General features: G+C 31.6%; 1 protein-coding gene across 1 annotated transcript in view; it reads left to right on the top strand.

Moving 5' to 3' along the window:
* LOC145292271 (protein lev-9-like) overlaps window positions 1-27395 on the top strand; it is a 1243866-nt gene that overhangs the window by 1098698 nt on the left and 117773 nt on the right. The window contains exons 15-16 of the mRNA XM_080138595.1: window positions 23765-23851; window positions 26332-26418. Of these exons, the coding sequence (XP_079994721.1) occupies window positions 23765-23851; window positions 26332-26418 (174 nt within the window). The remainder of the gene's footprint in view (window positions 1-23764; window positions 23852-26331; window positions 26419-27395) is intronic.

The raw sequence follows: 27395 nt of genomic DNA, 5'->3' as shown, positions 1-27395 counted from the left end.
AATGGAAATCCATAACAATTAAACGACGGTCGCTCGGGTATAAGCGTGACACACAAAATAAAACAGCATACGCTATCTGATTAATATATATATATATATATATATATATATATATATAATCACCTCCTAAAAATATTTTTTATTTCTGAATTGACGTAATTTTGTCTGCAAATGTTCGTCGCTAGAGTTGTTTTTAATCCATTCTGGACACTTGTCCACAATTATATTGCTTTATTAGAAAGAAAATGTAATTACTTAATTCATCGTGGTTTTAAAATTGTTCTGGTAATAGCTTTACTGATAAAAGAAAAAAACCCTCCACCAATTATTTTTAAAGTTTAAGTAATAAATTAATTCATCCTAATTTTCCAGCCCCTCCATTTCCGTGTAACTGTAAATATTTTGTCATTCTTTTTTGATGGCTTCCAATCTCAATATTACATTTTAATTTCGATGTCTAGACGCTGGAGTTGAGACCTGAGTTGAATATGACAATTTTGAACTTTGTATGACCCAATGATTGTCTCCCTTGAAATAATATTTCTAACCACGCATTTAATCATTCCATTTTACTGCCAGACAAAGTATTTTTTGTTTATTAAAATGCATCATCAAAACTAACGCTCACATCGCATTCGTCTTTTAGTTTTTTCTTTGTTGTTTAATGTGTATTTAATTTTTAGTACTCATAGGTGCAGCATTTATTACTGTATGTTTGTTTTATATTAAATCTTATTTTTTTTAGTAAGTTCGCAACATTACAATATATTGAGATTCGAGTTATTTATATTAATGGTGGTCTAACAAGTCGTTCAACATCATCAACCTACAATTATGAATTTTGTTTCTTTTAAAGAAAACTATCAGTTCCTTAGTTAATAATGCCTTAATTAATCAAGTTATTTGAAGTTGTTTTAAATAAGTATAGTAATTTATATATAAAAAAGAACTTAATGTCCCTCTGTATATGCGATGTTTTTGTTTAACCTTTAACGGTTGAGAATCTGCATAAAATGCAAAATTTATGTAGGAAGACAATTGAAGTTGTATCGAGTCTCTAAGTGCAAGACGAATACGAGGGCATAGAGGGAATACAATTGAAGTGGTTTCGAAAACTTAATCGTCCTACTAACCCAAGAGAGTTATGGTAACTGGATCTCCTTCAAAATTTCACATATATCTTATTTTGATAAAATCTATATCACGTGTAGAAAACTCCTCGGGTAAGACAATTAAAGTCGTCCTGAATCAATATGTTGCTTTCTATGTATCGAACAACTAAGTTTTCTCGCCTATAAGTGAACCATGGGGATAGTATTCCTTAAAACTAACGCATATTCGATCGTCATGAAATTTATATACTAGCGAGGGTACCCGGCGTTGCCCAGGTGTTTGGAGGTGTGTGTGTGTGTGTGTGTGTGTGTGTAAGGTGGGGGGAGGTAAAGAAAAGAATAAGCTAAGTTATAACCCTGTTTAAATATTATAAAAAAAAAGATGTTGAACTTATTTAAAAAATCAGAAAAACCAAAGCAAAAAAAACAGCGAACAAACGTAAAAGTTCCTTTAAAAAATCGGAAAAACAAAAAGCAAAAATAAGGAAAAAATTAATGAACGTGATCGGAAAAACAAAAAGACAGCGAAAAGCGGAAAAAGTGGCATAATAACCCTTCCATTCGGTTAAGTCCATCGTAGAAAGCATAGAACGAAAAGGGACGTTAAAAATACATAACAGTTTTTTAAGCAATTACAAAACGATATAAAACGGAAATGATGTTTGTGGTGCGTTTCACCCAATAGGAAGCATAGAACGGAAAGGCACTGTAAAATCCCATTCCAGTTTTTTAAGCAGCTACGAAGTAAAGAAAACCCAAACCGGCGTTACTTCGTAACTGCCCCTTGTGAACGATCCCAGACACGGTGTAAGTGGTGGCAGGGAAAGGAGGAATTAATCAGAGAGAAAAGATTTCACTACCTCCATTGAGTTTAACCGATTTTGGCAGTGAACTCTCAACAGAAAAAATATAAGAATCTACGATTATCGAGTAGGTGGAGAGGTAATATGCCTATAACACACCTCAGACATTGTGCTGCAGTTTGTGCATATTACATTTGCATGAAATGTCTTCATTCTTAATCCTATTAAGGTCAAAATCACAGGAGAAAAATCAGTTCATGTTATATATATATATATATATATAGAGAGAGAGAGAGAGAGAGAGAGAGAGAGATGTGTAAAACACTTATTCAAAGAGTTTTCACCATCTTAACTTCTTCCATTGATGTTAGAAGGCGAATTGGGACAATGAAGAAGTTAAACAAAAAAGTTATTTGGTGTCTTTTGTATAGTAAAAAAAAAGTATCTATAGTGATTCTCATTCAATTTCAAGCAATGTTGCATCTTAATGCTAGTATACATATCTATATATATATGTGTCTGCGTGTGTGTGTTCAAGTGATGTGTGTGTGTGTTCAAGTGATGTGACATATAAACAAAAAACAAATAGACGAACGAAGGTATTGCAGATTGTTTTAAAATCTTCGCATATCTACTTATTGTTCACAAATACAAATTAGTAAATGACTGCTTGCTATGACCGGGATGGCAGATTAATATTTCGTGAATAACAGTTTTTTTTATAATATTGCGTTGTAATTTGGCTCACAAACGTATTTTATACTTATTTTATTTCAAAATTAGAACAACGCTTCTATCATGAAAAACATAACTCTGACTTTCATATCACGTGTGCCAAAATAACACAACACGCGGATTCGTTACTGTTTTTCTGACATTTAACATCATGGCAAGAAAAAAAAGAAAAAAGAAAAAATGCATAAAATTCTGAGGATGTAGTCTATCTCCGAAATATTAATTTTAAACAAATAAATATTTATTTATTTTTATAATATTGCATTGTAATTTGGCTTATAAACGCATTTCATACGTATTTTATTATATATATATATGTGTGTGTGTGTGTGTGTGTGTGTGTGTGTGTGTGTGTGTGTGTGTGTGTGTGTGTGTGTGTGTGTGTGTGTGTGTGTGTGTGTGTGTGTGTGTGTGTGTTTATGTGTGTTCATAGACATTTTCTTAGGATTTGTGATTTTCTAATTAGTTCGTTCGTTACATTTAATTGCATTATTTTTAGTAGTAGTAGTAGTAGTAGTAGTAGTAGTAGTAGTATATTGCTTTGAAACGGTTGATTTTTTAAAATTAATTTTAACTGAAGTCTAAACGGAGGGGGGGGACAGGAGCAGTAAAAAAAAACAAGAAAGTAATACGGCGTAATGTGTCTAGTAGGAAAAGTATATAGGAGTGATACGAGCAATATCGGCGCTTCCTGCTAATTTAATAATAATCTAACCAGCCAATTGATAAATTATCGTATCTTTAAAGTACAACGATTTTTGCTGTTATTAACTCAAATAATGTTATACTGGGTGCCTGTAAAGTCTGGCTAAGCACATGGATTAAAAATATATCAGTTTGAATTTACATAATTCCCATTTGCTCAAGATGTGTGACATGATCGGAAGGTATGGAAGACTAGCTCATTTTATGAGGTGTTTTAGTTGAGTGTAAAAGTAGTCGAGAACGGACTCGTCTGCAATCCTTCATAAGGCCGCCTCGGGTGATTGACACATCCAAATACGAAAAGTGGGGGCTAATGTCTCTAAAGCCAAGCCGAACCATAGTTTTGATCCCGTAAGGTTCCTGAAGAAAGACGGTAATTAGTGAAAACAAAATATGTTGAACAGAAAAGGAAATATAACAAATAAAAATATGATTATACGCCAATTCTGTATAATTTTTGTATAACATGGGTGCGAACGCCAAGAGATATATTCTTCGGATTTTTATACTAAGTAGAAGAGTTTATTATTATCCGTAAGGTGGACACACAACAGCACGCACCTTATTCGAATAAAAATGGGTCTGATGGTTCAAGTAATTTCCGGGATTGTCAGAATGATATAAACAAGGACTCGGCTACTATACCAATTGTTGAATATTCAATGATTTTAAACGCACACACATACTGGCACTCTTCAGTATTGAGTATTACTGTTCTCGTCATATGATATAAACGTGAATACAGTTTATGAAACTGTTAACTTGATACTTTTCTTAGAGGGCGTGTTCAGAAGATGCACAGATTTGTTACAAGGACCGGAGCACTTGTGCATCCTTGCATATAAGCGTTATACTTCGTCTTTCTCTTTACAGATTTTACTTAGTTCTCTCTCGCATACACTTTGTACGCTTATATTTCTGATTCATTTAAGCACTCTCAACAACTGTTGTAATTATCATTTGCCATCACGGAGAGGCAGTGGAACAATCCACCAAATCACTCTTCGTAAGTTCCTTGTATAACAATAGCAAAGTCTTCATTTGTTAGACAAAGGAATAAAATCCTTCGATTAATTTTGTAGTTATTAGCATTCATTCTATCTTGGAACCTGGTATTCATGCCTTGTAACTCGGTATTTATGCCCTCCGCCTTCAACTAAGTATGACAAATCATTTCTGACTATAACTAGCACACTTTTTAAAATATGTTTGTTATTGTTCATTGAATAAAAATGAAGAGATGTTTAATTTATAATTAATATTAAATATCTTAATAAATGTTAGCACACTTGAAATTGTGTCTTAGCTACTGTTGAAAAGTATTGATCGGTCTGATTCCAGGCTAGGATAGTCTAGATGTTTTAAAAGTCATAAATCATTTAATAAAAATATAATTAATTTGTGGATGTGTTGGTGCGCCGTCTCACTGCGGGAAAATGCAACACAAGATCTGGAAAGTGGAAAAGGCCAAGCCAGCTCTCATGAGGGAGGAGCACTCTGGCTTAGCAAACATTGTCTAGGCAATCCCGTTGGTATTCCCCGATAAGGACGCCTCTGACAGTAAGCAATAATTTTACTATCCCCTGGACGCCGGGAGGCAAGGCTTTGGAGAGTGGACCACCTATGACTACACATGACTTTACTGCATTGACTTCAGTACACAGTGAAAAGGTTATTAAAAAATGCCTTATACTATGTTGATATTGGAAGCTAGTGAACCGTAGCCAGTTGATTTGTGGGCGCGTTACATAAAACAAACCTCAATTACATTAAATGTACGGATTACTTTTCAAAGAAAAATGCTAGCAATATGCAAGCGAAAGATAGAAAGAAAGGGTAAATGTATGATCAAAATATCAAAAGTAATCCACAAATAAGACTATCAGCTTCAGATGTTAGACATTTTTAGCTTTATATATGCAATCTTACCTTGAAGATGTCTGAGTACAACAACATTAATGATCTGTTAAATCATATGCCGTATATTGAAAGCAAAACACCATGTAAGAAGCCACTTACGCATATCTTGCTAATATAACGAATAATGAAAGACAAATCATTGAATAATGCTGTGTCCTATTTTGTTCTTTCATCGTCATCAACTAAATAAATAAAACACTATGGTTAGCACATGGTTTACTATGTTTTTACACTAATGAGTCAAAACTAATGAGTTAATGAGAGTATCAGCTTGATGACCAAAACTGAGAAGATTTGAAAAGATGGATTGTATGTTAACATTGCACTTTAAAACAACCATGCTGTAGTCAGTTGAGAATCTGTTCCGTGATATTTTATTTTACAAATAGGAAGTTATTGGGAAGAAACTTTGTTCAAGGAACTTCCATTTGGTTTCAGGTACATAACGTTAGAAATAACCGTTCTCAGCGCTGTGAGTGTGACTGAGCGAGTATCTGCTGTGAATACAGGTGCGTCGATTGGATCTCAGCCGAACACCTATCATGACAATAACGATAGAATAGAGAATGGCCAACAATGTCTCTTATGTGAGAAAGACGTTCTTGGGAAGAGAATACGTTAATCCCCAGCAGATTGGAAAGTAAATTTTATATTTTCAACAAAGTAAAAAATGGGGTGCTATTAGCTGCACTTTAGACTGATATGGAAACAATACTATATTTGAGGATATATTTGACTTTATTATATAAATATCTTACTGTGACATATCAGGTAATTTCAGGAGTTGTAGAATGGGTTAAACATTTTCACAGCAACGAGGTATGTTTCCCATTTCAATTCTGGAGTGGAAGTCAGTCAAAGCAAGGGGTTGCCTAAAGCAAAGTAATTCATTCCAACCAGGTTAAAAGCATATAGTGGACGCGGCACATTAAAGCCATCGCACTATAGCAGGGTTCATCAAAATACATCTAAATAAAGGAAATAGATAGTCCACATGGCACTCTAAATAAGGGGTATTGATAGTCTACATTGCACTGTAGAGAAAATACTGTTTATTTTATACAATTATCTGTAGGAAATGGCTTTAATTAAAGTTTAAAATGTAAAAGTCAAGCATCATGGTTCAGTTGTGCTCTAAAGAGAAACATGCATTTTGAACGCGCCCATACGTATCAAAGAACCAACTGTTGATTTTATGAAATCATTTTAATCACTTGAATTAAAGTTAACCGTATAAAAGACAACTATCATGGTTCAATTATTTTCTAAAACGAAACATTCATTTTGAACGCGCTCATGTCTTATAAAAGAATCTACAGTTTATTATATAGGATGTGCCATAATAAAACTTATTAAATGCACTTGTGATGTCAGGTCGTATAAAAGTGTTAATTTTAGTCAAAATAAGACTCTTTTTTAATTAGATTTTTTCGATTATCGATTTTTGATACTTATCAAAGGCATTCTGATAAAAAAATATCTACGTAAGAACACTCCCGGACACAGGAAGTTCCTTCGTGTTAAATTTTTAAAAAATTGGCCCAACCATTTTCGAATTCATAGGGCATCGACTAACACATTCAGGCACACACACACACACACACACACACACACACACATACACACACACACATACTCACACACTCGGACACACACACTCACACACTCAGACACACACACAAAGTCCACACTCAGACACACACACACAAAGTCCACACTCAGACACACACACACACTCATACACTCAGACACACACACAAAGTCCTTCTGATATAATAGTAGAGAAGGATGTTGTAGTTTATTTAAAGCATTGTGCGTAGTGCGAAAGGAGTTGTTGGTTGGTTATTTTTGTTGTACGGCATATCAACCCTTTTCAGGTTATGTAATGCCAAATCCAAAGATTTTGAAGAAAAAATTTTAATGGAATATCTTTGTTGTTTTCAAGTCGGTTTCTATTCAACCCATAGTTGGGACCCTAACAGGTACTACCACTCCGGCTCAGAGTTGACCTGGGAGCAATGACAATTAAAGGGTGACTCCACACTCCCCAAAGTCCGCATGCTGGGGCCTCACCACTGGATATAGTTTAAGGCCATATCCAGGACCGAAAGGAGTTGTGTTTGAAGGCTATATTAATGTGGTTCACAGGAAACTGTAGAAATGAGTTAATATATAAAAGAATAATGACAGTATTAGAAGAAATTTTCAATATATTTTAATCACTTACGTTTATTTTCCAACATAATGTGTCGAATAAGATGGTATTGATGTCCTTAATTTTCGAGAGTAGTATCTATTCTTCGGGGAGTGGAAAAAAAACGCGTACACTGTTCGGCGAGGCTTTCCCTTATCTGCTTTTTTTTTAATTTAAAATATATTTTTTAAAAATGAATAAATAAAATAGACAAAGGAAAGCTTCGCCGAACAGTTGTATACGTTTCTTCTATTTCCCTCTTCAAGAAGAAATATAACTCTCGAAAATTACAGACATCAACACCTACCATCTTATACGACGCATTATGGTAAATAAACCTAATATAATAAAAAATTATTGAAAGCATCTTCTAATATTGTTATTATTCTTCTATATTCTATCATGCGGCCACAGTGTTTCCTGCGAACTGCATTGATATAGCCTTCAAACACAACTCTTTTCATAATAATAGAGATTGCAAGACTAGTAATATCACAAATATATTATTATATTAAAGCTAAGTCGATAAGCTTTTTTCTATATACTTTTATCATATGAAATGCAAGTCGAAATATAGCTTAGTTCTGGTATTGAGTTATGTTTGAAAATAATGTGTTATCATTCTTCTAATCAGCTGTAACTTGTTCTTGACTGCATAATTTATTGACTTCTCACTTTTCTATCTTTTTATTGCTCTCGTCTGTTCTCGCTTTATGCTATGTTTATTTAAGATGTCTCTAATAGGGCTTAATGCCGTATCTTAGTGTGTTTCTATAGCATTTAGAGAAAGAATTACTCTATTTTTTCAGCGTTGTCATCTAATCTACATAGTGTTTACACACACTAAAATAGCCATTTAAGTTAGATGTAAACATCATAAATATGTTAACCTTTATATTAGCTATGAAGAGAATACAGGAGTAATTATTTTTAGTTACGTCATAAGATATGCCGTCAGTTTATAAATTTTTGAATAAAATTAAAGTCGATTAAACACTTATAGCAGTTGTGGCCCAGCGGGTCACGAGTTAGTTTACTGCATTTATTATATTTAGGATTTTATTTATAAATAATTCTGAATTTCTTAATAAAATCATTTGTGATAACTTAAGGTTGACTTCCTCTCTTGTGAGGCTGAAACATATCCAATGTGCAATCCTTTAGTGAAAGAAGCTTTCAAGATGCAAGAAATGTAAATATGTTGATGGTGAGGAGGGGGACAAAACCAAAGTAAATTTCACTTGTGTAATCAAAACTTATACACAGTGATCTAATATGTGTGACCGTGTTTCGTAATATATTTCGAGGTAACACCTCTTTATTAATTATGGGGTATTTCAAGACTCCTAAAAATTGTATGGACTGATAGTGTTACCAGTCTACATGAGTTTGGGATATAAAACTAGTAAGATTTACCATATAAAAAATAATCACTTCGTTTTTGTCCTCATTATCAACATTGACATATTTCCATGTAATAAATTTCGATGACTCCTTTATATAAATACCACACACAATTCTTTAAGCAAACTATATAACTTTATTAGCTTTAGCAAATTTCTCGGTTTGTTTTTAGATGTTCATGATATTATCTAAACAATGGAGATAGTTATAAATAATGTATACAGTTCTCAATTGGTTTCGTTGAACAAGCATTCCTTTAAACTGTTCATGCCTTATCACTAATGCTAAATAATATTACCCTAATTAAATTTAGTTTGAACTGAAGCGTTTGTGTCAGGATTAGTATAATTTAGTAACGTAATAGCTTTGAACTATTTGCTAATTCACAAATAAAGAGTTTCTATATTTTAGGCAACTGTAAACCACCTAAAGTTCACTGTGTAACGAAATATAATTACTTTTATTGATTTGAATAATATTTAACTGGTGTTTATTTTTCCGGTATGGAGACGTACAATGTTTATTGTTTTAACCGAATAAAATTGCTAGGATGCTAAATAAATAACTAAGAAACATACAAGATTCGTGTATTTAAAAATATTTAGTTTAAAAAAATAATATTGACGCTGAGTGACATTTATTTCAAAAGCAATAGTATTAGTAGTAAATTATACAGGTTAATGTAGACGTCACTGTTAAAGTTTTACGAACCCCCGCTAGTAATTAAAATAGTTACATTAAAATAAAAAGAAAGTGTCATAATTTAAGTCATAACTTTTGTTAATAGGTTTAAAACTGACAATGATTTATTTCATACATGAATGTTGTATGTGATTGCTGAGGCATGAATCGAAATATCATAACGCACGTTCACATGCATTATTGCTCGTCTCCCTTTCGCTTTCTTTAATAATGACTTCTACAAGTTTATTATTCTCTTTGTTTGTGTACTTATATTCTTTGGGCACTCATATGAAAAATAGATTTCCTCAACATCCAACTATCGCTCTCTGTCTATCGATCTATCTATCTATCATACTGTTTGGAAAATAATGACCGATATCAGAAACAAGCATCCAGCTCACTCGGGATTAATATATTGTTGAAGTTTTTTCACTTTTCCAAGTTTCTTCAAATGAAGAGAACCGTTGGAATATTGATAACAAAAGCATCTTTTTGGTATTTTGACGCAAGTATTGATCAACAATTGTTTTCAAATATTCAATGTATAGAATTCATGGCCGTACTCTAATGCATTAATCTTTGGAACTATGGAATTTCTAAAAATGACCTTCATAGAGTTGGATCATATGTTGATCTTTGAATTTATATTGAATGTTTGGGAAAAGTTATGACCGACTTTGAACCCATACATTAAAGTTCTTCTTGTCTTTATATCATCGTCACATAACGTAACATATACGTAAAATTTTGTGTAAAAGAGCAAAATTGCCAACCTAAATATTTTTTTGAAAAATTCGTCGGGAAATCGGACAGAATTTTCCGAACAATTAACTTTTTTCCTTTTTCTTTCTCTCTATCTCTTTTTCTTTTTTCTCTTTATTTCTGCTTTTTTTTCTTTATTTTTACGTTTTTTTCTTTCATTCTGCTTTTATTTGCTTGCTGCTTTTTTTTATTTCTCGCCAGCTTTCTTTCTTTCTTTCTTTACGTTTTCTTTATTCTTCCTCTTCTCCTTTACATCTTTCTATCCACCTTTCGGTTTTCTTTCTCTCTCCGTCTTTACTCACCATCATTCTCAATCGACGACTCCATAGATGATGACAAGATGTAAATTTCTCCCGTTTGCTTTTTTCTTCTCGCTTTTCTCGCTTACTTGTACCTACCAGAATCTACTTCATCCTCCTTAACCATTTTTTATTTCACATTTCCAAACGTTCATTTCCTTTATTAATATGTTTTTTTGTTTATCATTTCCACTAAAAAAAAAAGACCTTCAAGCCATTTCCACTAACAATTTTCTTTTCGATATGCATTTTACTGAAAGAAAGAAAGCAAGAAAAAAGAGTTAACTGAAAGAACTCCGCACACACAGCTAATCTCACTTTGCTTGCCACCGCCGATGTTGCTTGTTACTGATAAATGTAGACGACGCATGCTAAGTGTAAATAACCACGGCAGGTGGCGCTTTCGAACCGACATCTTTCCAGCTGACATCTTGGACTTTCAATTTTTCATTTTACCCTCTAGACTCGCCAGTAACACATTGCGGCTCGTTATTATCTTTGTATACTTTTTTCTTTTAAATAAATTCTTTTTTTATTTTTTCAGGTTGGCTAAAAAGTCAATCTTTTCGTTCACACAGATAATACACACACACGCATATATATATATATATATATATATATATATATATATATATATATATATATATATATATATGAATGTGTATAAATTCCTTTAAGTTAGAAAAGATTTATGTTGCAACACAATAGCATACACCATGTAAACCTTAGTCCATAAAAAAGCATTCCAGATTTCCAGTTCTATTTTCAAACAAATGTTTCTGCCTATACATATATATTTTCATGCTACGCAAAAGTACACTGATATTCTTCGAAAGACTTCATTAGTGCATAAGGAAATTGGTGGACAATAGTTGTTAGTTACATTTTAAGCGATTAAATTTAAACACAGTAAATAATATTGGAAAGTAGATACCATACACATCATACAACATGGATGTTTACATGCAGAAAATAGGGTTAAACCTAATTTTCTTTTGAATTTTGAGTCAAAATATATATGTATAAGTTTGTTGGATGCATTTTAATGTTTTGAACCTGACAAAGAAATACAGTGGTGAAGTTTCCTTGTGAATATCGATATTTTGTATGTCATGAAAATATATGTTCTCGAAATTTTTTATATATTAAAAATATGAAGAAAATGTGAAATGTATTTTTAATAACTAAGTTTTGCATGCTACTACACACATACACGCATAAGTATATATATATATATATATATATATATATATATATATATATATATATATATATATTATATGTTGATTAGCCATGTATATCAACAGTTTTTTTATCAGAATTAAACATATTTCATTTAAATCCATGTTTAATTTCCTGATTGTCACAAAAACTGCAGGAACAGATAGCTAATCAACATACACTTGCAGAATATTATAGATAAATACGCAATGCCTTTACTAACAAAATTGGTCACGGTGTCATTATTTCTTTATATACTTGATACTATTTTGGTATAATGTTGAATTAAAATAGAAATAAAATCAGAGTGTTAAATTACGTTTACAAGAGCATTATACAGTTTTATTTATTCGTTCATTCATTTTCGGGCTATTATCTCATCGTCTAGTTGTTATTCAACAGCGTTACCCCCAACTATTCCTCTGGCCTTCGTCAGGTGGTAAAATGCAACGGGATAGGAATGTTGAGTCTCTTGGCTGTATCCTCAGTAATTACTGTCTTCCATGGTTGTTGTCGCAGCACGTTTTGGCCAACTAAGTCCCTGACCTATTTTGGGTGGGATTGAAACCGTAATCTTCAGACAATGCTCATCTGGAACCGCAGAGATTCAACGTCTCTATCCACTGCGCCACGGGCGATCAAGGATAATAGCCTGCAAATAAATAAATAAATAAATTACTCATCTCAAAAGGATTCCAACCACAAAAAATAATACAGTTTTCTTCGATATTATACTATAGAATAATTCTATCAGTCATTGATATCTTAGCTTTCCTTAATAAAGTGGAAACAATTTTTCAGTGTAAAAAAATCTTATTCATCTCTAGTTCCGCTGTAATCTTGACTAAGGAGTTGGAAGCGTGTGAAATGAACATTTAGAAAACAAAATGACTGTTATAATTATTGCATAGTATGATGAGAAATTGTATATATATATATATATATATATATATATATATATATATATATATATGGGTTTTTCTGGAAATCGATGAGATGAGGGATGCAGTTCTATATGTGTACATTGTATTCGGCGTGAGGCTTGGTTTTGTAACATCACTTCATTACTAGTCTATTTTCCATTTGTGCTTATTTCTTTTTATTTGTGATTTTTATTTTGTGTTGATTATATTTATTTAATTGTGTTTGCTCTGTTGCATTTTATTATCTTAACTAAGAATGAAAAAAAAATCGCAGGATGCCGACCGGATTTCCCTTATCAAAGAGCGCCTGCATATTATGACATCAAACATCATAGTTTTCTTTTGCTCACGATGGCTTTTATATTTGTTTGATCACACCAGCCCCAGGTTTATTTTACCAGTTATCCCCTCGCGTGGATAATGTTTATTCTTCCAGTGAACTATCCCACACAGTGTATGTATTAGATTATCGATAATATAGATAATATAGACTGTTGATCAGTATTTCTTTCAATAGTCTATGAGAAACCAAGTATACCCGCACCTGTATACACATATAGAACATAATCCCTTAATCACAGTATCAATGTTTCAAAACACTAATGGAATTAGCACTTAAACAATTACAACCAATTATAAAAAACCTCGTTTTTATTGAGAACTCTTATCAGGTTGACCTTTTGTTTTTCATTTATCTGCTCTACCACCTGGTAGAGCAGATAAATTTAATCAACTCCTGGCGATAGTATAGCAGTTAGTAGAGCAGCTAACGTATCGATAGTATGCCAGTTAGTAGAGCAGCTGAAGTTAACTAACTCCTGGTAATAGTATATGGGTTCTCTGAATGTTGTGAAGCTTTCGAAGATCATCTGTGGATTTTGTGAATAGATTTTTTTTTCTAAGTCAATTCGTGTAGATTCTATTTAAGAAACATATTCATTTTGAATATCCGCTTCGTTAAGTAAGATATGCTTCTGATCTATTATCCAAAACGGTTAAGGGGTTAATCGCTCATATTTACCAAAATCCTACATGACGATGTAACTTAACCAAAATTCAGACCGCGACTCAAACTTAACTTTTTGATCAGACAGAGCTGACGTGATCAAACTAAACATTCGACTATCTTTTCATATATGTTAACATCGACGATCTTATAGTGCGTCACTCGTCATTCATACTTAGAAATTATCTGCACTTTACAAGTGCAATATAAAGAAAGTAATTCGTATGAGTCAGCATGGTAAGACTTCTATGGTCGGCATGATTATGCTTCCGAGATCGTACATTCCCTGTGGACGGAAGCTGCTTTAGTACAGCGATACTATCTTAACTGGGCTAAAAAGCAGAAATATAAATATGTAGCAGGCGAATGGTGCCTGTTTTTGTTATGTAGCGGAATAAAAGAGATGGTCGCATGGTCCCTTTTGCCAAGGAATGAGTACGCGAAATTCGCTGGAATTATATTTACAATCAATGTACATTAATTTATAGAATAAATACAAGTATAGTGTTAAACCGTTCATTACCGAAAAGGTATAAGAAAACATTACTTGCGTTATTATCTCAAGAGTTCAAATGTGCTTAGCGTTAGTGTAAAACAGGAGAGCAATTTCAACGTGATCTGCAGGATCCGTGGTTCGAGGAAGAAAGAGAAAGAACGATACGAACTGGATGTGGAAGTAGGCTGTATCGCTTTCCTGTGGCAAAGAATGGCATTGCAAGAATTAAAGGGCGATGATTATGATTAGGTTAAAGTCACAAGTTTGTATTCGTGTGTTCGCTTGTATATGGAACACAGTTCCCATAAATAACAATTAAATTTTGCATAATTAATCAAAAGCTAAATAGGAGTAAATATACATAACTAAATGCATCAAAGCTTGAGAATCTAACAGATACACATGCACGGTGTTTTTAGTTGCAATTTGCATTTTGTCGATTTGTCATTTTCCAAAAATATATTTTATATGAGACAAAGAGAAATAGCTCTGTATTGACGATTATCAGATTACGCTTCTCTCTTAAAAATTGAGTGCGAATTAAAATGATTCCGAGGCGGTTAAAGTATTATTGAGAAGAGATTAAATCGAATTATATTTTATTGTTCTTAAAGTATACTGCAACGATACACCAAAATAAATAATGAACCGGGATCAAATATTGATTTGCGAGGAAGAATGTTATCGATGACAAAATCGAGGAAAAGATTCATGACACTTTATATGTTAGCAAAATCTTATGCATTTGTCTGGATGACAAAGCATCAATTACTAATTGGTAATCTTCGATAAAAATATAAATTGTATTTTTTCATCGGCAGGTTACGGCGGATGTTTCATGTTGGTTTGAAATTTTTATGATTGTATTTGCCTATTATAATTACGATTATTTAAAGCGTTACGTTATTTTTGTTTTAATACTACGAAATATTACGACTATTTAATGTATTTTTAAACATTTTTTTAATAATGATGACTAAATTACATTATATACAAAAATTATAATATTCTTGTAAAAGCAAACAATTTGTTCAAAAGAAGCTAGCTGTATTATTTAATCAATGCATTGGTAGAATAAGTTATAGTAGTTACTAATCTACTTGGCATTACCCGGGAGCCAAGGAAATATGAAAAACGGATTTACGTAAAAACAGAAAATAATTTCGTTGACTTGAATTTGTAATTAAATTAGTTTGTGAAATAGAAATTTAATGTTAAGCGATTAATTGGTAAAATAATATGTAATTAATGTGGAAGTGAGAAACACGTATGTACAGATACAAATGCGGTCTTAAATAATTTAATAAATATATGTAGAAACTATAGTTAACTTTGTATAGTTGCACACAATAACTTCCTATTGATATGCTGCGGAAGGGAAAAGTGCTTCAGAAGGGAAAACTTTAACATTTTCTTTAATCGAATAATTAATTGCAGAAATAATTAAAGCGACATAAAATTTATTCGTGTTAATAATATAGTAGATGAAGAAAACGAAGGGTCGGGCTACTTAGAATAAAATAATAACATACTAAAGGCATAAAATTATAACGTAGGCTAGTTAGAGTCAAGTATGGGTATGTTAGACAGATTACTATTTGGTTTTGATAATATGTTATGGATTCTTTTTAGATGAGGGTTGATCCTTTGTACTTTTGGATTATTCAGATTACTGCACCCATCTTAAATGTTATACAATTATGAATTATTTAAGACTTCTACCCAGTTATGGCTGACGAAACGACCGCAGGCAAGCCCCGTGGATTAAATAAAGGGTCTCATCTGAAATTTCGTGCAAATTCCCGATCTTGATAGGAAGATTTAAAAATTCAGAAAAAGACACCTGAAGAAGGTCGCAGGTTACATCAGTTGAAACTTTTTTAAAAATAAATTATTTTATAGGCAATAAAATACTAAAAGCATAAAAGGACAAATTAGGGCAGATTCAGGTATGGGTTAGGGTTAGACAGATTGCTATTTGGGTTGGATATTAAAAATCTGAGGAGACGATTTTTACGTTAGATGTTCAATATATGCAAAACCGAGACAACTCTGTGTAAATCTTCTATGTAAACGATATTATTATTATTATACTTGACTGTTCATAAAGATGTGTTTCTATCGTTGAAGGTTGTGAAAGATTCGGTCTCTGTAGTAGTAAATCAGTTTATCTTTTATCGTTTCGTTAGTATCCCCCCACCCAAAAAATAAAATCTAATTTATTTTCGTTAAAGACGAAAAAAAGAAAAGACAGATACACGCAGCTAAACAAAACTCATTTTGAATGTGGTCGTAATTTAAGCACCATTTTTTGCTGTTCGTGTTTTGTTTATTGGCGTCTGCGTTTATGTCGTTTCAAATATTTTGGATTTACACTAAAAATAACAAAAGACGTGCCAAGATGGGCAACGAAATGTATTATAAAAAAAGTAGTTGTCCGTCCGAACTAAATCTTAGAAACTACTAAAGATATAACAACAGACTATATATATATATTCTGTTTTAGTGTCACATCTGCAGGGTTATGGGGAACACTTCACTAGACTATTCATTCATTTGAGGTCACCAGCGACTGAAGTAGAAAAACAAAAGACGCAATCACATAGATAATTAAATCTATTATATAAATAATTTATATTTATCTGTCTGCCGGGATAAAACGCAGATACCACCACTTTCTGCTGTACTAGAAAATTACTCACACTTGAGAGTGTTCTATACCTCTAGAAAGCCATCATTCGCCCATGCATTGTTGCTGCATCTGAGTTCAAGCATATACAGCTAGTTACTTCCTCTTAGACATGGTCCTAAAAATAAAGAGTTTCCAATCTAATAGGTCCCGGACTATTGACCAGAACTCCAACCCGTCATATCGCCCCATATGTTGCATCCATGCACTTATTTTACAAATGTGCTCGAATGAACTTATAGCATTTGTCCTCTATCGGTGTACATAATCCTGATTAACCTGACAAACAGCAAAATTGCACCCCTTTATTCTTGAGTCCTCTAGATATCGGAAAGAGTTCTATTCTAATATTTCTTCACTCAAACTACTATTTAGAATTCCCTTGCTGTTTTCTGCTTAATTGACTGTATTGGTATGAAAAAGCTTTAATGTACTGTGAACAAACATCTAGCTACTCAACTCCTCGTAATCCTCTGTTACATATGATCTCAAATAGTAGCCCCTTGCGACTAAGTCGCAGTGTACCTTGTTGGGCGGGGGCGGAATAAAAAAGCAAACCATATCCTGCCCTAGTATTAGTCTGTTAAGGTTTTCATGACTATTGTCATATTATATTTTGAGGAACAAATTAAGACGGAATAACTGACGTTCTGACAGGGACAACGAAATCTATTATATAAATGACAGTTTTCTGTTTGTTTAACTAAAAAATTACCAAATATGCATGAACGAACAATACATATCCTGATCCAGTGTTACCTCGGCTGGATTTTGATGATCAATTCACTGCAATAACCAGATATCAAATTAATAACGATGGAAATAAAAAAAAAAAGAATAAACATATAGGGCTAGGAATATGAATAAACAAAAGAACTATATTTGAGCAACACCGGGTAGCACTGCTAGTATTATATGAATCTGATATGTTGCAACAATGTGAACATACTAGATTTATAATTTCTTTAAAGAATTATGTTTCCTTTGCTTTTTGACTAGAAAGAAAGTGTAGTATCTGTTCAAATACGATATTTTATCTTTTCTGTCTTTAATCAATGAATGAAAAATCCTTCTAGATTGATTTATTTTTTATTTTGTTTTAATCCAGAATGCCGCACATTAAAAATAGGCGATGTGTCGAAGCCTGCTTTCGTGGGTAGGAAATATTGATTTTCTTTGATCAGTTGTTTGCCAAATCAAAGATTATAATCTAATGACCCATAAAATTCAGAGGTTTGATGATCGCTAGTTTCGACAATAATATTATTGACAAATACTTAGACAATCCCCACAACGAATTGGCTAGAAATGCTAAACTAGTTACTTTTGTTCGATTGTATGGACTAAATCATTAGTTATGGGAATTGTGTTTTTCGTATTAAATAAACTCCAAACGTACAAATAACTCGTTAACAGATGAGATGTCGACAAAAAAAGAGTTCTCAATAAAACAGTTATTTATAATATACTATCTACATAAAAAAACTTTACTGAAGCAAGTGTGCTCTAACAAAATCGATAACATTTTTCTATTGATCGTTTTTGTTTATCTTTCATTTCTTCTGATATTTTTTATACCAGTACTAAAATTATTACGGAAAAAAAAAAAAAACTATTTACTATTTGCAATTCTATAGCAATCACCTTCGAAGTGAACTTAAAAATAATTACTTGAAACTGATTATTATTAACACAAGAAAAGTATCACAATAAAAGAACGCTAAGATTCAACAACAACTCTCCAAGTTTAGAAAACATAGTTTCTGATATATGTTAACAAAGTAAATATAATACGTAATACGTGTATTAGCAAACGAAATAAATCAGTTTTTATTATGCCTCTTTGTGGGTTTAATGATTATATCTAAACGCATACACACAAATATATATTGTCATGGGAAAGAATTACGAAAACTACCCGATAAAGATATTTAGTGGAACAAGTGCAAGAAATATTCAAATAATTGTACTTATAGGGATGGTTAGAATCTTTTTAAAAATTTGTCGGTCGGAATAAATGCGATAAACGTTAGACATCCGGTAGGCTTGAACAAACTGATAAGAAAATTGAGAAAAAAATAGATTTTTTTTAGAAAAATAACGGGCTGGTAAACCTGACATAATGATATAAGACTACAGGAGTAGAGTAGAAACCCTAGTTGAAGTCAGTGTCTTGTAATGACTTCAACAAAACTGGAGAAGATTACTAAATACTAAGCTCTGATGTACAAGTGAAAATAAAGTGAAATTATAGGGAGATCGCCACCATTCTAATAATCATAGGCGCTACCGAGTTCATGAAAAAGAAATTTAAAAACTGCCTGGTGAATAGGCCTGGTGGACCAAGTACAAGAGAAATAGAAACAAATGTGTTAAAAGGACGGTTAAGAATTCTTAAGAAATCTATCGGTTGGAGTCTCTAAAATAACGGGTGAATATCTAGCATCCGATAGGGTGCCTTTTCCCCATAAAAATCAAAAGGAAAAGCAAATAGAAAAATAGAGAGCAACTAAACGTTCTGGTCATTTGTTTAGCCATAATCATTACTCCTATTTATTTAAATTTCATTTCATTTGATAATTGATAAACTTGCATATATGTGTTAATGTATTCTTCGTAATTAAAATAATAAGTCTCTTTACTTGTATATCATTTTCGTCGTCTAGAATGTATAATCATTCTTTATTATTTTTATATAGAAGTAAAGAGACTATTCTGTCATCAAATTTACGTGTTTGTAATGTTGCTGTTGTTGTTGTGTGCATATCCATTTGTGTAAATTAGATTAACAAACTGATGAGAGAGAGAAAAAAAAAGAGAGAGAGAGTCAGTCCCATAGAATAAATAAAAAATAGGGAGAAATTAAATCAACATAGAGTGAAAGAGATGTAATAGAAATGCATAGCAAAGAGAGCTGCGTAATCACTTTTTCGGCAAATAATAATTAAGGCTTATCCAAACACTTCTCAAACATAACTCAATCCTAGATCGAAGATATATTTTACATGTACTGTTTTTAAAATGCAGAAGGGAAAAGGAGTAATAAACGTGATTTACCATATATAGCATTAATGTAGAAAAGCTGATTTAATTGGCGTTGTCTTCACTAAGGATATTTTCTTATATATTTTAATCACAAAAAATACATGTAAAAATATTCTTCAGTATTAAAATCGAATTATGTTTGGATTGATTTGATTAGCCATATTTTCATATAAATGATCATTTAATCCTCTGTTATTGTGTAACGAAGCCATTGACACGTACGAAGCAACAGCGGCATCACACTTATGCAAATGGCCAAACCGTTGTGCGAGTGGACGTTACAGCGAAGGAAAAGAAAGGCGAAAAAGTAGTAAGTGAAGAAAAAGTACGTTTCGGCACGTTAACCACGTGCCGGCCCGAGAGTAACTTTTAACCATATAACGGTATGACAGGACTTTTAAGCACGTGTCGCTGCGACAGGAATTTTAAAAACAAGATGCAATCCGAACTTTTAACAAAATTGTCAGACGATAGTGTGCCGTAGGGTTAACTACAGACATAGCAACTAGTTGCAGCTGCAGACTAGAAAACTTTTAATTGATCCCGAGGGAAAAAGCAGGAGTATGATCATATTGTTGCTGACTTGGAAAATACGTGTTAGTGGTTTGGTGATGAAACGACCGTTAATAAATTCATTTCCTTTTAACTAAAAAAATAACTCGACTCGAATGTCTTTCATTTATTTCTTGTCGACACGTTCATATACAACGTTGGGTCCGTGTTAACGTGTGACTAGCATTGTACGTTACTTTATCCCCGCTATTATTTTATCCACCGTCTATGACTTTTTCTTCTATTTGTTTTGCCATCTGAAATATCTTATTTAAAATTTTATCTCTTTTGAAAATAAACTGCTTTTGTTTATTCACATTTTCCTTATTACAAAACTGTATATATATTTTCCTAATTACAAAACTGTATATATATATATATATATATATATATATATATATATATATATATATATATATATTGCAAACGCCACATATAAATTCAATATCGCCAGACTACTAGGCAATATCTGATATATGTTTTGCGCATATTAACAGTCGCTTTAATTCGTTATCACAAATTCTTATACTAAATTCTAGGAGTGTCACATTCAAAAACAAGTCATATTTAACCGTGGTAGCACGATATTTACTCACTAATTATTTTTCCTCCCTCTGTCTACACGAGACCGGAAACTTTTCAAAATTTGTCATATTTTTACACCTGCGCCGTCCGTGTTTATTCTGATAAATTTAACATTAGTTGTTTCGTTTACAATGATTAAAACAATGCCCCCCTTCACTTTACAAGTCAATTCCGTTAATTTCATTGGCTGTTCACATACGTCAATCAGATTAATAGAATGTCGCAATAAGGGAATTTCGAACGGTTAACATTTCTAACTAAACAAAATTGTTATCCAGCAACAAGACCGATTCTTTTTTCAAAATAAACCTAAGCTTCACTTAAGATTAGTTCACCTTTACAGTTAAATAGAAGAGTTCGGTTAAAATTCTGTGAAAGTAGCGTTTTTCTTCGGAACAAATTTCAAAAGAGGGAGATGCTTGAACATTCTACTTATTTTTTAAACTGACCCTATGGAAAATAAACATTGCAGTGTCGCTTTCGAATATTTAAAACTACGCATTCTTATTCTAATTTCTTATGTTTTTAATTCGCCTTTTTTCACATAAGTCCATAATAAAAAATAACATACATAATTAGTCAAGCAACATTTTTTATTCACACTGCGCGATTTTCATCAGTTTTGTATTGTCACCTAACAATTTAATAACACGACATCGTAATAGTCGTAGTCGTCGTCGCTTATAACTTCACAAATGTGTTTGTCATAATACAGACCGTACTACGGCTTTTTGTAACTTTTATGGACTTTCAACAAACATTTTCATACAAAAACAATCCCGTATAAAGTTACATTTAAAATATCACCATAGCTAAAAAAAAAAAAAAAAAAAAAATAGCATAAGTAAAAAAAAAAAAAAAAAAAAAAACATCTACACCGACGTAGCAAATCGGGTTTTGGTAGAAATTAGAATAGGGTACCCCCTGCCTGCGTTGCTCAGGCTTGGAACAAAATATGACATTGGTCATGGCCGCTTATGAATATCGGTTACGGCCAATGAATAACAGTGCCTACCATTTATATCCCAAAATTCACACCATCTGCATAATGTGCATCACGTGAAATTGTGAAATTATGAATGAAATTCTCTGAAATATTTCAAAATATTTCATCAGATAAACCCATATAATATTCATGTAAATTCATCCTTTTATTCTATTTTTTTAATTTATTCAACTTTGATGATTATTTTTAATTTCTCATTTATATTAGATAATTTTTCAATACTAAGGACGGAGACCTATTAAATAACGTATTCCATATCCATAAATCCTATTGCTCTAGTTTGTCAGTCGCAATTAAATGAATTCATTATTCTTATACCAAGTTGATTAGACAAACAAAACGTTTCTAAATCATGTTCATAATTACTGATTTTTATTAATGAATCATTACTAGACAGTGCAAAAGTTCATTAGACAAAATCTAAAAATTGATTCTCAGTTGAAATGGTGAAGAATATAAAAATTGAATAAAATTGGGTTACTTGTAGGGACTGTTTATGATAAGTATTGTTCACAATGTTGTAGTACGCAAAGATGTAATCCCGTGGTAATGTGTTTCGTAGAGGGCATGAAAGTTTCTTCATAGAAATTTGTTTAGTGTTAGATAAACTGAGGAAGAGAGAAAAGATTTCTACAATCGTCTTCGGGAAACAAGTAACCTGAGAGTTAAGATTTGTCATAGTGAAACATAGGTTTAAGATTTGTCGCAGCAGAATGAGTAAGCAGCGATTTAAGATTGGTCGCAGAGGGAGGAGTAACCAGCGATTTAAGATTTGTCATAGAGAGACGAGTAACCGAAGATTTAGGATTTGTTGTAAAAGAACGAGTAACCAGAGATTTTAGGGTTAATCGTAGAGGGGCGGAGCTTAGTTGAATACTGATTATTGGCATTTGCAGACCAGAACCTCAAAGATATGTAAGTATTTCTCCGTTAAGAATTCTCAGGTTAATAGAACAGAAAAATGTCAGAAGAATAGAACAGTTAAATAAAATGATCAACAAGAAAACGTTGTTAATTAAGCATGTTCGATAGGGGAAAATGCCGCTTAAAATATACGCATTTTATTGAAATATATATACTTTTTGAATATATGATTATTTTAATTAATTATATGCAATGCGATTTTTTTTCTTATTTGTAATTTTGTTTGGTTTTAATATTGTTCGTTTATCTTTTATTTCTTTTGTTGCCAGGACTGCATTTTTTTTTTATTTATTTTATATATATATATTTTGTTGCTTTGTTTTAGACGCTGTCTCCAACCCGCTTGCTACATTTTGCATGATTCAAGCTAATTTTTATTTTCTTTATGTTCATTAATTTGTGTTTCATTTCTAAGTTATTTTGTTTTTGTTCTGTCATTAAAAAATAATTTAAGTGATTTTATTGTTTGTTAAATTTTTAAGTAAAAATTGTAAATTTTTAAAAAATTCATTTTTTGTTATTGATATGTTTCTTTTTTTTTACGTTTTTTTACATTGATTTCTTTTATTCATTATTTAAAAATTAAAAGTAATCTTGTGCTGTATGCTGCCTGTCTTGAAGATGCCGAATACAAAAGTTCCTGGAAATTTTTGATTTTCAAACTGCTCATTAAAATCCTTTTTTCCTCCCCTTTCTAAGAGAGGCATTGGTCGATTACTCCCGTCAACACAGCGGCTCAGACGACGGCCACAGTTAACCTTTTACATCAGGGAACAGATAGGGATGGTAGGTAGCGCTTATCCGTTTGGTATCGTCTCCGATCACCTCGAATAGTAGATTTGGTCAATTTGTTTTTGTTCACAAAACAGTGCAATGACAGTTTACTTACAAATGTTTCACAGTTCACAATCGCATTCACTAATCGATTTCAAGTGTGTTTTCTTTTGTTAATGAAAATATTAAACCTACTTTTTTATTATTATTATTATTATTATTATTATTATTATTATTATTATTTACGATAGTTTATTTTTAGATAGTATTTATTATTTAAAGAATCTATATCTTTTACATTTGCTTTATCTAATATCAGTCAGAGACAAAAACACTGAGGAATGCATTTAAGAACATGAACATTTCGGAACGATACACTGAATTATTAAACAATGTTATCGATGGTTTATCGTCCTATGTAACCACTTTCCTTTATTTTTTAAAAATATTTTGAACATTTTTTGTCCGTTTGTTTGTTTGTTTCTGACAAATATGGATGCGCTAAATGTAAAATGCAATTTTGATCTTCTTGGTACAAAGTATCTAGGAAGAAACGATCGTAAATAATAAAACAATGTTTCGATATATAAAGACTTTTAATTATATTCCTTTAGAAATCTCCATTATTATATTGAAAAACATGTGCCAACCCTATGGAGCTTATTTGTACGATGGATCACCTTGTTAAAACTGTTTATATGGTCACACTGATATATATATATATATATATATATATATATATATATATATACATTATATATATACATATTTTATATATATACATTATATATATAATGTATACGCATGCGTGTGTGTGTGTGTGTGTGTGTGTGTGTGTGTGTGTGTGTGTGTGTGTGTGTGTGTGTGTGTGTGTGTGTGTGTGTGTGTGTGTGTGTGTGTGTGTGTGTGTGTGTGTGTGTGTGTGTGTGTCTTTAATAATGCAACAAAATCAGGAGATCAGAATATGAAAACATTTTTACAGGTTTTATTTTTATTTTTATTTTTATTTTATTTTTAGTTAGATTGGGGGCGTTTACAAACCAAATATTTCAATTTTTTAGGTTGTACTTGAACAAAGGATTGCAAAGGACAAACTATTAAAATTGTGTAGAATATCGCAGAATAAAACAAGCATGGGATTTTCTATAAAAAATTTTGAAATTGTGTACGACAAATTATTGATATATATTACCTCGTATTAAACACTGGAGGACATGGCGGAAAGTATTTTAAAAATGTTGCTCTTAAATAAATTTATTTTACCCTTTTGCATACTATATTGATGTATGCAAATATATGCGTAGATATTCTTTTATATATATATATATATATATATATATATATATATATATATATATTATAGAGAGAGAGAGCGAGAGTAGTGATAATAAAACTATCAAAACTATAAATAATGTATATTAAATGAACTGTGGTATGTTTGATGATTATTGAGAACATTATTTAATGTAGGATACCGAGTATTATTGCAATATATATGTGTATATATTATATATATATATATAGGCATATATTATATGTATATATATATGAATATATGCATATACATATATTAATATATACATATAATCTATGGCTATACATATACACACACACAACATATATATATATGAATATATATATATATATATATATATTCGTTTAGCAGAAATGACCCCACGTTTCTCAAACAAATAACTATGCTATACCTTTAAATACAAATGTTAAGTTAATTCGTACACAAAAATCCAGCGCCGTACTTGATTCAGTCACACGGCTACGTTGAAAAAGGGCAAATTATATACCTGTATTTTATCTTTATACGTGCAACTTATTGTTTTCGTAGAATTACACCAATCTCTGAGGTTATTTTTTTGAACTCGTGGTCGTCTACACGCAAACTTGCATGTTGTATTAGAAACTGATAGGTATTTTATAGCTATTCACTTTGATAATTATATGGAATCAATTCATAAACATTAGACAAAAGAATTATCATATTTTAGTTAGAAATATTTGTAAAGCTTCATGAGCTCTGAGATTTTTATTCAAAATGCCTAATAGTCAAACATTCGTCATGGCATTATGAAGAATGTTTTATCAATATTTTCAATTGCGTTGTTCCATATAAAAATCATTTCATTTTTTGTCGAAACTGTAATTTTCTACATACACACTACCTCATATATAAATAGATTTGTTTTGTCTTTACTATAATTAATTGTAATCGAGAATTTTTTCATAGTTATAAAAACACATATGCACTAGTTTGTTTAGTGCCGCAATAACTAAACGTTTTATGTGTATCTAGCTGCTAAGTTTCATATTGCCACATTCAGAATTGATTGAACTAGTTAAAAAAACTTATCATTTCAAAGTGATCTCCCTTGGGCGCATGTGCATGACTCTCTTTCTCGGTTAGATTTTCACTCAGTAGCATAGGTTCACGGCAGTGCTTATTTATGATCCTCTTTTTTTTATCTCCCCTTTCTAAGAGAAGCATTGGCCGATTACTCTCAGCAACAGAGCGGATCAGACGATGGCCACTGTTAACCGTTTACCCGCGGAAGACGATAGGGATGGTAGGTAGCGTTTGTCCATTAAATATCGTCTACGATCACTACGTACAGAATTGGTTATTCTTTTGCACCAAACTTAAAAATTAATGTTCCTTGTACAAACTCGTTCAGAAACTCACAAACACATTCACGAGTTTATTTAATATATAAAAAATGCATTTGTAATTAGAGGTATGCATTGTGTGTGTGTGTGTGTGTGTGTGTGTTTGTTTGTGTGTGTGTGTGTGTGTGTGTGTGTGTGTGTGTGTGTGTGTGTGTGTGTGTGTGTGTGCATGACGTATGTGCAAATATTTATACATTTATACATATATATATATTTTTTTTTCAATTTTATAGTTCTATTTTCATTATTTACTTTTATTACAAATTTTCTTCCGGATGTTTCCGGTCAATTAGATTTTTTCCCGGCCATGTAATTGAATTTCACCCGATGAGTTGGGTGACAAACGTTTTGAAGTATTTACTGCCTATGGGTATGAAAATAAATTATATAGATGTCAACCATCACTACAAATTAAATTTGATATTTTTGTACCAAATTGTAAAAAATGAATTTTTCCTTTAAGGAATTGTTTACTCATTCACAAACACACTCAAGTGTTCTTTGAAATGTCTTAAATTATATATATATAAATAACAAAGTCCGAATATATATATATATATATATATATATATATATATATTGAAAACGCCGCATATAAATTCAATATTGTCAGTATACTAAGTCTTATTCCTGCTTGTTAGCATATTTGTTGTTTTGTTCACAATGTGTTAATATATACAGAAGGCACACTGTTTCATAAATAGATTTCTATACTGAAAACAGAATTTTATATATTTTTATTACTGCATGATTTATATATATATATACATACATATATATATATATATAATATTTATTCGAAAAGAATCAACATTCATGAGGTTCCCATTGCATATGGCATCAAAGTAAATCAGTTTCAAAAGAGTTCTAAATTTTA

Source organism: Euprymna scolopes, chromosome 13 (genome assembly GCF_053919585.1).
Source record: "Euprymna scolopes isolate OS-2025 chromosome 13, ASM5391958v1, whole genome shotgun sequence".
Classification (NCBI taxonomy): Eukaryota; Metazoa; Mollusca; class Cephalopoda; order Sepiida; family Sepiolidae; genus Euprymna; species Euprymna scolopes.
This window is presented reverse-complemented; position numbering and strand designations above follow the sequence as displayed.